The 17,453-nt window shown below is 36.2% G+C and overlaps 1 protein-coding gene across 4 annotated transcripts in view; it reads left to right on the forward strand.

The window, feature by feature from the left end:
* LOC108322533 (disease resistance protein RUN1) overlaps positions 1 to 17,453 on the forward strand; it is a 31,876-nt gene that overhangs the window by 3,883 nt on the left and 10,540 nt on the right. Inside the window, exons 5-13 of one of the 4 annotated variants that reach the window (XM_017554658.2) lie at positions 4,691 to 4,744; positions 4,833 to 4,934; positions 5,018 to 5,125; positions 5,214 to 5,306; positions 13,222 to 13,329; positions 13,408 to 13,506; positions 14,268 to 14,662; positions 14,750 to 15,372; positions 15,628 to 15,903. In XM_017554658.2, coding sequence (XP_017410147.1) covers positions 4,691 to 4,744; positions 4,833 to 4,934; positions 5,018 to 5,125; positions 5,214 to 5,306; positions 13,222 to 13,329; positions 13,408 to 13,506; positions 14,268 to 14,662; positions 14,750 to 15,372; positions 15,628 to 15,903 — 1,858 coding nt within the window. Of the gene's footprint in view, positions 1 to 4,690; positions 4,745 to 4,832; positions 4,935 to 5,017; positions 5,126 to 5,213; positions 5,307 to 13,221; positions 13,330 to 13,407; positions 13,507 to 14,267; positions 15,373 to 15,627; positions 15,904 to 17,453 lie in introns of all 4 variants that reach the window. The other 3 variants (XM_017554656.2, XM_017554657.2, XM_017554659.2) reach the window with 3 other exon arrangements.

A 17,453-nucleotide genomic window follows, 5' to 3' on the forward strand; every position in this document is an offset into this window, starting at 1 on the left:
TAATTTAGGGCGTGGGACCCATTTATGTTTATCCAACAAAACTCCCCCATAAACTTAAATGAATCTTCTTTCCCATCTTTGCATCTTGACTTAGTTGAAAAAAGGCACAACGACACCAGCACCTTCACAACAATCTTCAACCTTCTTGGTTGGTACTGACTTAATCATCATATCAGACCAATTCAAGTTTGTATGGATTTTCTCTATCTTCAATTTCTTCTCATCCAACGCTTCTTGTATCCAGTGATACCGCACGTCGATATGCTTCAAGCGTGAATGGAACATGGGGTTCTTGGTTAGATGAATGGTACTTTGATTATCATAATTCACCACATAATCATCTTGATCATGTCCTAATTCACTTAGGAAATTCTTCATCCATAGCATCTCTTTAGAGGCTTCAGTCACCGCTACATACTATCCTTCAGCAGTAGACAATGTCACAAATTTTTGTAGCTTTGACTGCCAAGAAACAGCTCCCCCTGCAAAAGTAATCAGATAACCTGATGTTGACTTCCTTGAATCGACATCTTCAGCCATGTCTGAGTCTGAATATCCGATTAGCTTTAGGTCTCTATTTCCAAAACACAAGCTTCTTTTGGCAGATCCTCTAAGATACCTTAGTATCCACTTAACAGCTTCCCAATGCTCTTTTCTTGGATTTGACAGGAATCTGCTCACAACTCCTACAGCATAGCCAATATCTGGTCTTGTACAAACCATTGCATACATAAGGCTACCCACGGCAGAGAGTAGGGTACCTTGCTCATTTCTTTTTTTTTTCTTCATTCTTTGGACATTGCGACTTGCTAAGTTTGAAATGTCCAGCAATTGGAACACGAACAGATTTGGCATTGTGCATGTTGAACCTTTTGAGAATCTTCTCAATGTAATCTTCTTGAGATACCCATAGCATTCTTCTAGAACAATCTCTGGAGATTTTCATTCCAAGTATCTTCTTTACTGTACCCAAGTCTTTCATGGCAAAAGACTTGCTTAATGCCTTCTTGAGAGCATCTATTTTAATTTTGTCCTTCCCTACAATCAACATATCATCAACATACAAGAGAAGTATGATGGACTCACCATTTTCATAATGCTTCACAAACACGCAATGGTCTGCGGAGGTCTTCTTGAAATTATGTTGGATCATGAAGGAATCAAATTTCTTGTACCATTGTCTTGGAGCTTGCTTCAGACCATAGAGGCTTTTCTTCAGATGACACACTAAGTGTTCTTTGCCTGGCTCTTCAAAACCCTCTGATTGCTTCATGTAAATTTCTTCCTCTAGGTCTCCATGTAAGAATGTTGTTTTGACGTCTAGTTGTTCAATCTCCAGGTCTAATTTTGCTGCTAGACTGAGAATTGCTCTAATGGATGTCATCTTCACCACTGGTGAGAATATTTCATCAAAGTCTATTCCTTTCTTCTAGTTGCACCCCTTCACGACAATTCGTGCTTTGTACCTTGGGCTTGGGTTGTTCTCTTCATTCTTGAGCTTGAACACCCATTTGTTTTGCAATGCACTTCTTTCTTTTGGTAATTCTACCAAATCATAAGTCTCATTTTTCTTTAAGGATTGCATCTCTTCTTCCATGGCTTGCAACCATTTGTCTTTGTCTTTCATCTCCATTGCTTCTACAAAACTTTGAGGTTCACCTTCATCAGTAAAATTAACATATTTATCTGAAAAATACCTTCTTGACGGTTGCTTCTGCCTTGTTGATCGTCTCAATTGGGGTTCTTGCGGAGCATCCTCAATTGGTTGATCTTCTTCCGTTAGATTAGGTTGATCTACTTCTTCAGCCATTTCATCAAGTTGTAACTCTGGTTCGACTTGATGAATCTCTCCCCCTGAGTTGTTTATCACAATAGGGCTTTGATCTCTTATCACCTTAAATGTTGGTTTCTCAACTTTCTTGATGTCTTGGATTGTCTGATCTTTAAAGAACATCACATCTCTGCTTCGAACAATCTTTCTGTTTGCAGGATCGCATAATCTGAAACCAAATTCATCTCTTGGAGAACCAAGGTATATGCACTCTTTTGCCTTAGCATCGAGCTTTGCTCTTTCATCTTTCGGAATGTGAACTGATGCATTACATCCGAAGACTCTCAAGTTGCGATATGAGGCCTTTTTACCGGACCATACTTCTTCTAGTATCTTACCGTTTAATGGTCTTTATGGTGATAAGTTGATCAAGTGAGTTGCTGTTAACACGGCTTCCCCCCAGAATGACTTGGGAAGTTTTACGTGAGATAACATGCTTTTGACCTTCTCGGCAATCATTCTGTTGAATCTTTCAGCTACGCCATTCATTTGAGGTGTCTTGGGAGGTACTTTCTCATGTCTGATCCCATGAGTCTTGCAATAATGCTCGAATGGACCTCTATATTCTCCACCATTATCACTTCTCAAGCATTTCAACTTTCTACCAGTTTCACGTTCAACTGAGGCGTGAAACTGCTTGAAGATTCGTAGAACTTCATCTTTTCTCTTCAATGGATAGACCCACAATTTTCTGGAGTAGTCATCAATGAAGGTAACAAAATATTGAGCACCACCAAGGGACTTTTCAGATGTTGAACAAACATCTGAGTGTACAAGATCCAAAATATGCTCTTTTCTTCTTCCACTTTCAGATCTACGGAAGGACATTCTACGCTGCTTACCTGCAAGGCAGTCTTCACATAATTCAAGTGGTTGTCCTTTTATACTCTGGAGATGATCTTTCGCAATGATCTCTAATCCTTTCTCGCTCATGTGGCCTAGTCTTTTGTGCCACAACTCCTTACTTTCTTCTTGAGCAACATTTGTCTCTCCTTTGCATATCTTTCCTTGCATGACGTACAAAGAGTCTTCCTTTTTGCCACGAGCAACAATCATGCTTCCTCGGCTAAGTTTCCATTTTTCATCTCTAAACTGGTTGTTCATTCCAGCACCATCTAGCTTACCGACTGAGATAAGGTTTAGGCGCATCTCTGGTACATGTCTTACCTCCTTCAGCACAAGTTTGTTTCCATTTTGTGTCGTCAAAGTCACTTCTCCTATGCCCACAATTTTGCTTGTGACATGATTTCCCATCTTCACTGTTCCAAAGTCTCCTTTTTGATAGGATGAGAAGAATCCCTCATAAGGAGGGACATGGAAAGATGCTCTAGTATCTACTATCCAAGTGCAATCATCAAAAGCAACATTTAGATAGTTTACCTCAGTGAGAAGGAACACATCATCATTTGATAGCACCGCCGTTGTGGTCTTTTCTTCCAGCTTCTTTTTGGGATCTAGCACATCAGGGTGTACAGTTCCATTCTTCTGATCTCTCTTCAGGAATCTACATTCTGGCTTCTTGTGACCATCTTTTCCACAATAAAAGCATGTCAAACCTTTGGAACGAGACTTGAATCTTCCTCGTGACTTTTCACGTTTTCCTTTGCTTTTGTGTTCACTCCTTCCTTTATCCTCAACAACATTGGCTTCTGAGTGACTACTTGATCCCCTTTCTTTCCTTCTGGATTCTTCATTCAGTAAACTGTCTGTGATGTTATCCAGACTGAGCTTTCCATCTGGTGCTGAGTTACGAGTGACCACCAACGTGTCCCAACTCTCCGGTAGAGAACTAAGGAGTAAAAGAGCCTGTAATTCATCATCAATTTTCATATCTGCTTTCATTAACTAGTTCACAATACCTTTGAAGGTGTTGAGATGCTCGATAATATTCTGGTCGTTAGAATACTCCAACATTACGAGTCGCCTGACAAGGTGAGCTTTATTTCTCGGAGTCTTCTTTTGAATCATAGATTCAAGCTTTGTCCATAACTCATGCATCGGTATAAGTCGATACATGCTCAAACAAGCTTTTGTCGATGTATTTCCGAATCATAGCCACTGCTTTACGATTCAGAATCTCCCACTCTTTTTCGGTCTTCCCTTCCGGAATTTCTGGATTTGTGATCGGCTCATACAAATCCTTGCAGTATAGATGATCTTCCATCATCGGCTTCTAGTAGGAATAATTGTCCGCAGTTAGCTTGAACATGTCTCCTTCCATCTTGAGTTTCACAGGATTCTGACTTTTTCGAACCGGTAGCTCTGATACCACTGTTGGAAAACAACGGTACTTGTTCCCTCCTCTATGAACCCCAAAATGGGCACTGTGCGGAAGCGTAGAAATAGAAGTGTATGCGTAAGAAAAATAACACCGAAAATTTTAACGTGGAAAATCCTCTCAGAAAAAACCACGGGACCTAGTCCAGAAAATTATCTCCACTATGAAAGTAGGATTATGGTGTTTGTCTCACTCTCTGAGGATCTCCTTATAAATATCTCACTCTCTCGGATGGTATACAAAACTCTCTTACTCACAAAAACACACTATCTAATTTTCCTCTCCTTCACCGTGGCTTCACTTCTCTCACGATGGTTTTAGTTTCTGCTTCTCTGTTGGTTCTTGTTAGTTCACCTTCTTTGCTTCTACCCTTTTACAGAAGAGCTTCACACAAAACACCAAAACAACAAAGCTGAAAACAAGGAACAAAACATAGAGCAAAACATGGGAAAACATTGACCCTTAATTTAGGATTTGGGACCCATCTATGTTTATCCAACACTTACGAAATTGATTACATATATATGGAGTGGAGAAGCAGAGATTGCTAATGTTATAAAATTACACGTGACGCATTGTAGGGAGGCACTGTTTGAGGCCGCTGGCATCTCAGGGGACGCAGTCTTGAATTCCGGGTAATTGAAACATTTAAGGCATGATCATATTTTCAATACACATTGTCTCTAAAAAATAACATTTATGAAACTCATCACATATATGAAGCGGAGGAATGGAGATTAGTAATGCGATACAACTCCACATGGAACATTGGAGGGACGCATTTTCTGAGGAAGCTGGTACCCACTTAGATTCCAATAATTTACGGTAATTGAAACACTTTCTGCTTTCGGATAGTTATGTACACTTTCTCTAAAAGTATATTTATGAAATTGGTAACGTTTATCAAGTTCTCTACGGGAGATGGTTGATTCTGAGATATGGTGCCTCCGGGATCATTGGCGGGAGAAAGTTCGTGAGGCTTATGGTAGATATGGGGATAACCAACTATATTCCAGGTAATTGAAACAGTTCCACCTTTCAAATTTCTACTGTAATTTATTTTTCCCAAACATAATATCTATGAAATTCATAACATCTATCAAGGAGAAAAATTGACATAGAACTCCACTTGGAGAATTGCACTAAGGCTCTTCAAGCGGCTATTGCCATCCCAAGAAAAGCAGTCTCTATACCAAGGTAAGAGGACCTTTAGTAACTCTCTTAAACCCTTTTATTTTTCAACACTCTCTTCTGTTGGTTGAAACTCGTTTTGTTTCTATCATTTTGTTTAACATCCCATTAACACTTAATTTACTACTTATCATCATAATACAATATATATATATATATATATATATATATAATAAACCTCAAATTCATTCAATTAAAAAAGTTATACCAAAGGAGTTTCCTTTTTATTTATTGGAATTTAATATCACTCAAATTTCCATTTTAAATTTGTTTTGACCCTCAAAATTTTTTCTTTGGTCAAAAGTTCTCTCCAGATCAACTTCACAAAGTTTATCAAATATGTACTTGAGCTAAACATTTTTTGTAACATCCCAAATTCTCACATTAATGTAACATCCTAACTTTTCACATTAATGTAACATCCCAAATTTTCACACTTGATAATTAACATTACATTTACGGTAACATTCCGTAATCTCATCCTTTAAAATTTCCTAGTTGATATAAGTCTATACATGTAAAAAGATTCTAATTATAGTTCTTCTACTCCTCCCTTTCCTTGGTACTATGTGAGGCGACATTCCTTCATCTGCTCCCGTATAACGAATTATACGATCATCGCACATACCCAAACACAAAACACAAACAAGTAGGGTGAGCTAACATGCAACAAATCATTTATAAGACATGCATAATTATTTTGATATAAACATCATATAGTAATTATGTCCGACACCCTCATACCATAATTCCTATTAGACACTCGTCCCACGATACCCAATAAACACCACAATACCCAATAGACACTCATTCCACAATACCTAATAGGCACTTATCCCAACGATATGTTGATGAGCGATACAACGGAAGGTTTTTCACTTGTGATGTCATTCTTAGTCCCCTCACTATGTCCAAAACCGGCACATAGACCAGGACATTCTGCCCTCCATACCATTCATAAGGTTAGTCCCCTCACTATGTCCTAAACTGGCACATAGACCAGGACATTCTGCCCTCCATACCATTCACAAGGTTAGTCCCCTCACTATGTCCTAAACCGGCACATAGACCAGGACCTCCTGCCCCTCTCACCACATAATTCATCATTCTCTACTTGAGACTGAATGATTATTAGAGTATCAGGATAACCTCCAACTTCATGACCCTCAACATCAACATATACGCACATACCATGTCATTACAGAATCTCTCCACGAAACTCATACAATGCTCACATTCCTTAACTCATATTATACCATTACGAAATCTACCCATAATCCTCATACACATACCATGACATTACAGAATCTCTCCGTGAGACTCATACCATACTCACCTTCCTCGACTCATATTATACCCTTACGACATTTCCCCGTAATACTCATACATGTTCAGATGCATAAATTCAAATAAAATAAACTTCAATCATTTCAGAAATCATACAAACTGAATATATTCCAACAAGATATATTACATGATAATTTAACAGTACATAATCTGTACACAAGATTTAAGTTAAAAACCTGTCGAGTAGACTTCCAGGAAAGAGAGGTGTGTCACAATGGACAACTTAAGTACCAAGTCTTTCCTTAGCCAAAGTGTTCCTCAACTAGTTTTTAACAAATTTCTTATTAACAGATTCAAACAACAGCATATAATATTAACACCGAAATTCAATATAGATAGTTATATAGTAAGCATTAACAGTATTCACACAGAATTTCAAAACATGAATAGAAATAAAACAATACTAAATCATATTATAAAAGCATAGAAAGATTAGCTCCCCTACCTCTATTCCAGACTTAATCTCCTGCTCCGAATTTGTTTCCCCGAAAACTCTTCAGAACCTCTACTCTTCTTGTAATTAAAAATTTTTCCTAACTCTTTCTTCTCTATTTCTCAAGCTCTCACTTGATTCCTCTTTTCTTGGTGCAAAATACCCTTCCCTCCCATGGCTATTTATAGTAAAAAAATTTACTATTCATTAATATTTTAATATTATTTATTATTTTAATATTATTTAAAAATAATATTTCAATCATTTTCTCACCAAATCTGATCCTAATTTCTACCTACTACTTTCTTCCATGCTAAGGAATCTTAATGCTGAAAATTTATTTTTACTATTTACTTTTTACTATTTACTATTTACTTTTTACTATTCAATTTAAAAAAATTTACTAAATAAGTTACCAAAAATTTGAACCTCTCCTTCTAAAATTACTATAATTTTATATCCAAAATTTACAATTTTCTATCCATTAAAATTATTATTACTAATAAAATACTAAAATTTACTAATATATATATATATATATATATATATATATATATATTTCATGAATCTTACATTTTTTCTTAAGCAAAAATTGTCCTTAGAACAACTTCCTAAAAATTATGAAATTTTTAATTTTAACTAAAAGTTTTCGCTTGAGCGAAAATTACCCGTGGAACAACTTCATAAAATTTTTGAAATTTTCGCTCAGCTTTTCAGAAAAATTAAAATCGAAAACACTTTATTTTTGTTCCCATACTGAAAAAAGTTAAAAAAAAAAAAATACATTTGCATCTAATGATTTCAATCTAATAACTTATTCGCACTAAAAATAAACTTATCTTAAATCAACATATATCTCAGATTTTTAAACTAGAATTTAAACCAGTTTCCAACCTAAACCAACCAATTTCATTAAAAACTTGCACAACTATTTCAACCACAAACAATTCATTACAAATTATGCATAAAATATTTTATTGTGACTATTATGACAAAGCCAGATATAAACAGTGGAAATCTTTTACCCTAAAATTTTATCATAAATAAAACTAATTTTTCTTACCTTTTTAATTTTATTTTCTTTTGATTAAACTTAAGCTCCTAACTTCACTACTATCATAGAAAGGCTAAACTTGTGGATAAAATACTTTGATCAGTGATCTAAACATACTATCATGCTCTAGAGTAATGGAGATTTGTCTTTGCCCCAAAAATGTCACGTTTAAAACCCTATGTTAAGCATGAAATGCTTCTCCAAAACTAACTCAAGAAAAGAAAAGGGCAAATATAAACTTACTCAAAAGTGTTCTACTCTCAACCAGGAGCTCTAAGGTTAGAAATGTTGGTATCAAATATACTTTTATTGAAAATAAACACTTTCAGAAATACAAGAAAGACACGGTATTATCACTCAAACTAAAAGTCTCTCAATAAAAGTTCATTCACAGACTAAAACAAAACGGCCCCTTCTCTCTCTTTCTTGCTTTCACGGTAATGTATATGCACACTACACTTGCTATATTACATTCACTCCTTGGTACATTTCACTACACGGTGCCTCCTCAATTTATAGTTGAATAAAGCACAAAGTTCCAAATCTTAGTGGTAAACCGGTGGGCACAAGAGTACAGGATAAGTGGAGATGGTGGAGTTATTGGACAATGCACACAACAATCTTTTACGGTAGTGGAAGACTTATTTTAGCAAAGTTGATGGAGCTTAGTGTCCATTATGATTATTTTACAAATCTCCTCCATAAGCTTAATGGACTTTTTATCCTTCCTCAATTGCCGATCAATTATCTACTCGGATCAACACCTTCTCTTCTTGCATTATCTCCAAAATTTTCAGCAGATTTCTCAACCATATTGCATGTCGGACACTCCAGGATGCTACCACATACTCAACCTCACATGTGGATAGCGTCACGATGGGTTGCTTCTTTGATAGCCAAGTAAATGTTGTATCTCCCATGAAGAAGACATAGTCAGTTGTGCTCTTTCTATCATCTATATCTCCACACCAATCACTGTCTGAATATATCCACTAAGCTGGTAATGATCTGACTTGGTGTACAGTAATCCAAAAGGCATGGTTCCCTTTACATACCTCAGTATCCGCTTTAGTGCTTTCCAATGAGAATACCTTGGCTCCTCCATAAACCGGCTTGTGATTCCCACACTTAGCATCAAGTCTGGTCTTGTATTTGTCACGTATCTTAGACTTTCGATTAAGCTACGATACCTGCTTGCATTGACTCGATCTCCGTGTTTGGACAATTTTGTTCTAGGTTCTATAGGAGTAGAAACTGGATTGCACTTCATCATCTTCGCTTTCTTCAATATCTCCTCAGCATACTTTTTTTAGACACAAAAATTTCTTTTTTGGTTTGGTCCACCTCCAAACCAAGAAAGTACTTCATAACACCTAGATCAGTCATCTTAAATTCCTTTTTCATCACCTTTTTAAACTCTACGGCCAATTCATTCCTGCTTCCCATGAAGATTAAATCATCTACGTAGAGCATGCTCATACAAACACTGCTCATAACCATTCTTCTTGAAGTAGGTGTCAATTCTCTCATTCCAGGCTCGAGGAGCCTGTTTCAAGCCATACAATGCTTTCTTCATCTTCAACACCTTTTTTTCTTCACCTCTTCTCATGTAACCGAGAGGTTGCTCTACATAGATCTCTTCTTTTAAAATTCCATTCAGAAATGCAGATTTCACATCCATCTCTTGTATCTTCCATCTGTGTTGTGCTGCTAAAGAAAATAGCAGTTAGATTGTCTCCATTCTTGTTACTAGAGCAAACACTTCATTAGTCAATTCCTTTCTGTTGTTTGTAACCCTTCACAACGGGACATGCTTTGTAACATTCCACATCCCCATCTGCATTAATATGCTTCTTGTATACCCATTTCAAGCCAATTGATTGAGCTCCTATATGGGTAGATGTGTCAGCTCCTAGGTTTCATTCTTTTCAATTGAGCTAATTTCTTCGTCCATTGCTTTCTTCCAACATCCATCGATCACAACCTCTTCAAATTTGACATCTTCTGCTCTTGCCAACAAACATATTACATGTACCTCATCAGTGGAGTTATAAATGTCTTGTAAACTTCGAGATCTAGCTTGCACAGGTTCATCTTCTACATTAGAATAATTGTTGATTCTCTCAGCTATGGTTTCCAGGTTCCTTTCAGCAGCTTTCGAACTCTTCTCAGATATTGTTGAGTTCTCTCCTCCAGACTCCGAGCTCCATAAGGACTTCTCCTTCATGTTGTCCCAGCACCATTCACTTTCCTCATCGACTTGGACATCCTGGCTTACAACAACCTTTTTTGTAATTGGGTTATAAAGTTTGTATGCTTTTGCTTTTTCATCGTATCGAATAAAAACATATCTCTTGCTTCTGTCTTCAAGTTTTGTGCTGAGTAGGAACATGAGCCATGCTGCCGAAAACCTTAAAATGGTTGACACTCGGCTTCCTCCCACTCCATGCTTCTTGTGGAGTCATTCCATCCAGTTTAGTATGTGGACACCTGTTTTGCACATAAACTGCACATTGTACTGTTTCTGCCCAAAACTTCTTTGGCATATTCTTTCCTTTAAGCATGGTCCAAACCATATCAAGAATGGTCCGATTCTTCCTTTTAGCAACACTATTCTGTTGTGGGGAGTATGGAGCTGTAAGAAATAATTTTATCCCATGTTGTTCACAATATTCATTAAACTTTGTCGAAGTGAATTCACCTCCCATGTCTGATCAGACAACTTTTATTTGTTTGTTGGTCTCCTTCTCCACCATTAGTCTAAACTTCTTAAATGCATCAAATGCTTCTGATTTCTCCTCTAAGAAATATACCCAACTCTTTCGAGAGAAATCATCTATGAACAAAATAAAGTATTTCTTACCACTGAATGAATCGGGAGAGATTGGTCCACACAGATCGGTGTGTATTAGACCGACTTGTTCTTCTGCCCTGAACTAAGCTGACTTCGGAAACCTAGTCCTCGGATGTTTTTCGAGTACACACTCTTCACAAAACTTCTTTTCAAATTCTACGCCAGGTATTCCGCGTACTAATTGCTTCTCTGATAGTTCGGTTATACCTCCAAAGTTCAAGTGGCCAAACCAAAAATGCCATATCATAGCTTTGTCCTTCACGTCAAGCATCAGACACTTATTTTTTAGAATATTCGGCTCCAACTTATACATCCGGTTTTTCTTCATTTTTACTCGTGCAATCAGACGAACGCTTTTATCTTTCAAATATAGTACTCGATCTTTTATCAGAATTGAGTTGCCTTTCTCCATCATTTGACCCATGCTCAAAATATTACTTTTCAGCTCGGGAACATAGTAGACATCCCTTATTTCTCCAATCCGTCCATCCTTCTGCATGTGCCAAATTGTTCCACGCCCTTTTATAGCCACCTTGAAATCATCTCCAAATGAGACATGTCCGACTTCAACCTTGATGAGTTCGTTGAACAAGCTCTCATCTCTGCACATGTGGTTAGTTGCCCCGTGTCTAAGTACCAAACTGAATTGTTTGAACAGTTTGGCACAAGCTCGGCTTCTGGACCTTTTGACATCAATAAGATCCCAATTTCTTCATTGGTTTCCTTAGTAAGCAAACTTGTTTCCTTTTTCTTTTCAGCCTGACAATATTTCACTATATGGCCTGGCTTCCCATAGTTATAGCAACTCCCTGATCTGAACTTGTTTGCGTAGTGACAAAATTTGCCACACTTGAAGCATTCAATTCCTGACTTAGATCGACCAACTCGACCTTTTCCTTGACCACGACCACGCAAATTCTGTTGTCTGGTATGTTCTATATCGGCTTCAAATTCACCTCTGCCACGTTCGCCTCTATCACGTTCACCGCGTCCTCGGCCACCTCTTCCTCTACCTCTAGGATCTTGGCCCTGAGTGTTTCAATTTCCTTTTAAGTCAACACTTGTAGTGCTTGGTTAAGAGGTTCTTTCTTTTTTCTTCTCCTTTGTTCATGGGCCTCACGTGACCCAGTAAGCTCTTCAACTGAAAGTGTTGAGAGGTCCTTCGATTCCTCGATAGCGAAATCATGTTAGTGATCTCAAAATTTTCTCTACCACCCTGCTGGCTAGCAATTCCTCTCCAGTTTTGCTGATTTGATTTGCCACTGCTTCCACCCGAGATATATACTTGGTTACTCTTTCTTTTCCTCCATTCTCAAACTTTCAAACTCGCCTCTAAGAGTTTGAAGCCTGACTTGCTTGACTCAGTTGTCTCCTTTGTATACTTTTTCCAGAATCTGCCATGCTTCTTTTGAAGATTTTGCATTTACTATCTTCTCAAAGCCAGATTAATCCACAACTCGGTACAACGCTGCAAGTTGGGCAGTCGTCTGTGCTTCGTCGTCTGTGGGTTCTACCCACTCTCCACTACATCCCATACGTCTTGGGATCCTAAAAGAGCTCTCATTTGCACACTCCAGTTATCAAAGGTGACAGTCTTTGTCAATTGGGGCAGGGACACACTGTTTGCAATGTTTGCCATTTCCCACTCTCCTTTATTTTTACTCGAACACTCAGACTCAGAAAGCTCTGATACCAATTTGTTGGTATCATATATACTTTTATTGGAAATAAACACTTTCAGAAATACAAGAAAGACAAAGTATTATCACTCAAACTAAAATTATCTCAATAAAAGTTCACTCACAAACTAAAACCAAACGGCCCCTTCTCTCTCTTTCTTGCTTTCAGGGTAATGTATATGTACACTACACTTTCTATATTACATTCACTCCTTAGTACATTTCACTACACGGTGCCTCCTCAATTTATAGTTGAATAAAGCACAAAGTTCCAAATCTTAGTGGTAAACCGGTGGGCACAAGAGTACAGGATAAGTGGAGATGGTGGAGTTATTGGAGAATGCACACAACAATCTTTTACGGTAGTGGAAGACTTATTTTAGCAAAGTTGATGGAGCTTAGTGTCCGTTATGATTATTTTACAAGAAAGAGTGTTAAAGAGATTCTCACTACCACTCCTCTTGGAGAGATAATTGAAACACTTTGTGATTTCATGTTGTTACTTCACATTGTCTCTGATACTAACATTTATTAAATTCATGACATTATGACAGTTTTCAAAAGCTGAAGACTTACAATGGGATAGAGAGCCTTGTAGAACATTGGAAGATCGCACTCCATGAGGCTGCTGAAATTTCGAGGTTGGTACTCCAGCACTACAGGTAATGAAAAACCTACCTCCCAATTTTACTGAACTTCGTCTCTAAAAATAACAAATAAAATCCATAATATTTATGAAGAGGAATAACGGATAATGAGATAAAGTACATCGAGAAGCATGCTAGGGACGCACTTCGTGAGGCTGCTGGCATCTCCGGGGTTGTAATCCTCAATTCTAGGTAATGAAACACTTCTATTTTCTCTGATTATTTCTTTTAATGAAATACCATTACTTTATAGTTCACATTTTTATGTATCACAGTATCATAAATGCACAAAATTTAAATTTTCTATTAACCTTTTAAATCAACCTTTTCACTGTAGTTATTTTCCTCGTTAATTTTCTAATTCAAAGGTCACGTAGAAAGAATCTTATAAATAGATAAGTATTCAAAAAGATGAATCCAGAGGAAATATGTAAGAATGAGTATGGTAATCGACTGCTGATAGAAAATATAAACTTAAATATTCATGTTAAATAATATTTATAATTAATTAGAAACTAATAGGAATGGTTTTATTATACAATAATTCTTGTTTATTTAACTGTGTTTTCTGGAAATCAAGCAAACATTGGTTAGAGTACTAAGAACAAGAGCATGCTTTTATCGTGTTCATAAAAAACCTTGTTTTTATAAAACAAAAAACACGAAGAAAATGTTTCAGAGAAGTAATTTCTAAGAAATATTCCAAAAATAATCTGTTTCACTTTTGCTTTTAATTACTTACATTCTCAGTTGTGTCGCCCCAGCTTCTTCCCCCACTTAATTTCTTGTCTTATTCTGAAGGATAGTTATTAACACGTGCTATTAAATAGTTCTTAAAAAAGAAAAACTGTGCATTAGATGAACTTAATGAAGTAATACAGATTTGTACAAGTATAACTTTTTACTCAAATTTTGCTCTTATTTTTATTCATATAGTGTGGGTTTCATTGTAGGAATGAAAGTGAGGCTGTGAAAGATATTGTTAAAAATGTTACAAGTTTGTTGGACAAGACAGAGTTCTTTGTTGCCAAGAATCCTGTTGGAGTAGAATCTCGAGTGCAGGAAATGGTTCAATTGCTAGAACAAAAACAATCAAACGATGTTCTAATACTTGGGGTATGGGGGATGGGAGGCATTGGAAAAACAACTATTGCAAAAGCAATTTACAATAAGATTGGGCGAAATTTTGAGGGAAGGAGTTTCCTTGCAGATATTAGGGAGGTTTGGGGGCAAGAAGCTGGCCACGTTTGTTTACAAGAACAACTTCTATTTGATATCCACAAAGAAAACAGTACAAAGATACATAACACTGAATCAGGAAAAGTTATACTAAGAAAAAGACTTCAGGGTAAAAGGATACTTCTTATACTTGATGATGTAAATAAATTACAGCAATTAAATGATTTGTGTGGAAATCGTAAATGGTTTGGTTCAGGGAGTAGAATAATCATCACAACCAGAGACATACATTTACTTAGAGGGAAAAGAGTTGATCAAGTTTTCGCAATGACAGGAATGAATATAGATGAATCTATTGAGCTTTTTAGTTGGCATGCATTCAAACAAGCAAGTCCCAAAGAAGATTTTATGGAACTTTCAAGAAACGTAGTTGCTTATGCTGGGGGCTTGCCACTTGCTCTTGAAGTCCTTGGGTCGTATTTGTTTGATATGGAGGTAACAGAATGGAAGAGTGTATTGGAAAAACTTAGGAAAATTCCTAACGATGAAGTACAGGAGAAATTAAAAATAAGCTATGATGGTTTAAGTGATGATACTGAGAAAGGAATTTTCCTTGATATAGCATGTTTCTTTATAGGAAAGGATCGAAATGATGTTATACATATATTGAATGGTTGTGGACTTTTCGCTGAAAATGGAATACGTGTCTTGGTGGAGCGAAGTCTTGTAACTGTGGATGATAGGAACCAACTTGGAATGCATGATTTGCTACGGGACATGGGAAGGGAAATTATTCGTTCAAAATCTCCAATGGAGCTCGAGGAGCGTAGCAGGTTATGGTTTCATGAGGATGTGCTTGATGTGTTATCAAAAGAAACTGTAAGACCTTCATTTATTATTTTTAGTATTACCAATATATAAAGCTAATGGAAACAGTATACACTTTTGTCAGTTGGTTATTTTAGCATTCATTTGTTCAATTGATTGTCACAAAAAATTTTAAAAATTGTTTGGTTGTGAATTTTTTGTTTCCTCTTAGCTCCTATAAAAAAAATTATGGTCTTTTTCATCAGGGATTTTTCTGCCATATATATTTAGCAATGCATATTTTACCGTTCCTTTTTTCTGTGATAGGGAACAAAATTTATTGAGGGATTGACTTTGAAGTTACCTAGAAGTAATACAAAAACTCTGTGCACTAAAGCATTTGTGAACATGAAGAAACTCAGGTTGCTGCACCTTTCTGGTGTAGAACTTGTTGGAGATTTTGAATATCTTTCCAAAGACCTGAGATGGCTTTGTTGGCATGGATTTCCTTTTTCCTTCATACCAACAGGCTTTTATCAAGGAAGTCTAGTTTCTATAGAGTTAGAAAACAGTAAGATTACCATGGTGTGGAAAGAGACTCAGGTATCTAGTTTTTTTAATTTCATGCGTTGTTCTTTATTTATTTAAATCATATTAAGCAGTATTATGAAACTTTAGCATCCCAAGTTGGTTGACATTTGAAAGTTTCAACAATCACATGCCACCACATGAAAAATCAGTAAAAGAAAGGAAAAAGATACAAGGAGAATGAAGGGACAAAACAAAACTCATGCAGAGAATAAACAACCTCCAAACAAAAGGCTTAAAAGATTTCTAAAATTGAAAACGAACACGGGAAGGTAAAGCATCAAACTAAAGAAAACGAATAATAGTCTTAGAAAAACCATAAGCACATTCATTACTCTCATCAGGAAAGATACGATAGACTATAAATCCATATCTTTGCAGATTTAAGAGCCTTTTGCCAACAAGCTCTCAGCCTCCACCAAACAATACCAAAATTCTAGAAAGCTTAGTGTTGGAAGTCTCACATCGACTACAAATAAGACCAATTTATAATATTACATGTTGTTCCACCCGCTATCAAACCACGCATTAATGTCTAGTCTCACGCACCTCGACGTGAGAGGGGTGTGTTGGAAGTCTTACATTGTGACTAAAGATAAGACCAATTTATAATATATAAGTAGGTGCAAACCTTTAAACTTAAAGTCCACTTCTTAATACTTAGCAAACCAAAGAGGAGTCACATTCAACCTAGACACATTTGTGTTGACAATCATCAACGTAGCATAAATAGAAGACTTGGTTTCCAGATATCTGTAGACATAGAAAACATACAATTTATACTGGTTCACCTTTAACACAAGGGCTACATGCAATCTCTTAAACAACACTCTTTAGATATTTCACTAATCAATTTTCTCAATTTGATTACAACATGAGTACAACCTCCCCAAACACCATGAGTATCAATAAGTTTAACCTCTCTAGGTATCCTTATCAATCTTTTCTTGAGATAAAGAACTCTCAATTGAAATTTTGATAATCACTATCAAAATAATAGAGTACAACCAAAGCTCACAAGTTATACTTCACAATGTGAAGAATATTACAATGGGTAATCACACAACCCAGTGTTTCTCACAATTAATTGAATTTAAGCTCAGCATCTCTTTTTTTTTGTTTTTTTTTTACTGTGTTGTTTCTTACATATATCACTTTGTACTCATGTGCTTTATCTATCTTTTTTTCTTCATTTTGGTCTTTGTTTTTGTATCCATGTTGAGAAATATGATAGTTGATTTATCTTCATCTTTGGATCTTTTCTATTAATATACTTACTAGAAAAGTTTTGATATAATCTTCAAAGCTTTTTGTTTTTTCCATTCTCGATTTACTCCTTTTCTTTTCTAGATTTTCTCTTACATCAATTTACATAATCTTAAGATATTCTTCACATGTTTCCATATTTGTAATTCTTGATTCTTGATATCTTCAAGATATTTGCTCGTTTGTAATCAATTACTTAATTATTGAATTTGAATCACTTATTGATCATCTCAGGGTATTTTTCAAACCTGCATTCTTCAATATATCTTTTGCTTATTTTTCATGGAATAATTAGCATC

The sequence above is a fragment of the Vigna angularis genome, chromosome 9 (genome assembly GCF_016808095.1).
Source record: "Vigna angularis cultivar LongXiaoDou No.4 chromosome 9, ASM1680809v1, whole genome shotgun sequence".
NCBI lineage: Eukaryota > Viridiplantae > Streptophyta > Magnoliopsida > Fabales > Fabaceae > Vigna > Vigna angularis.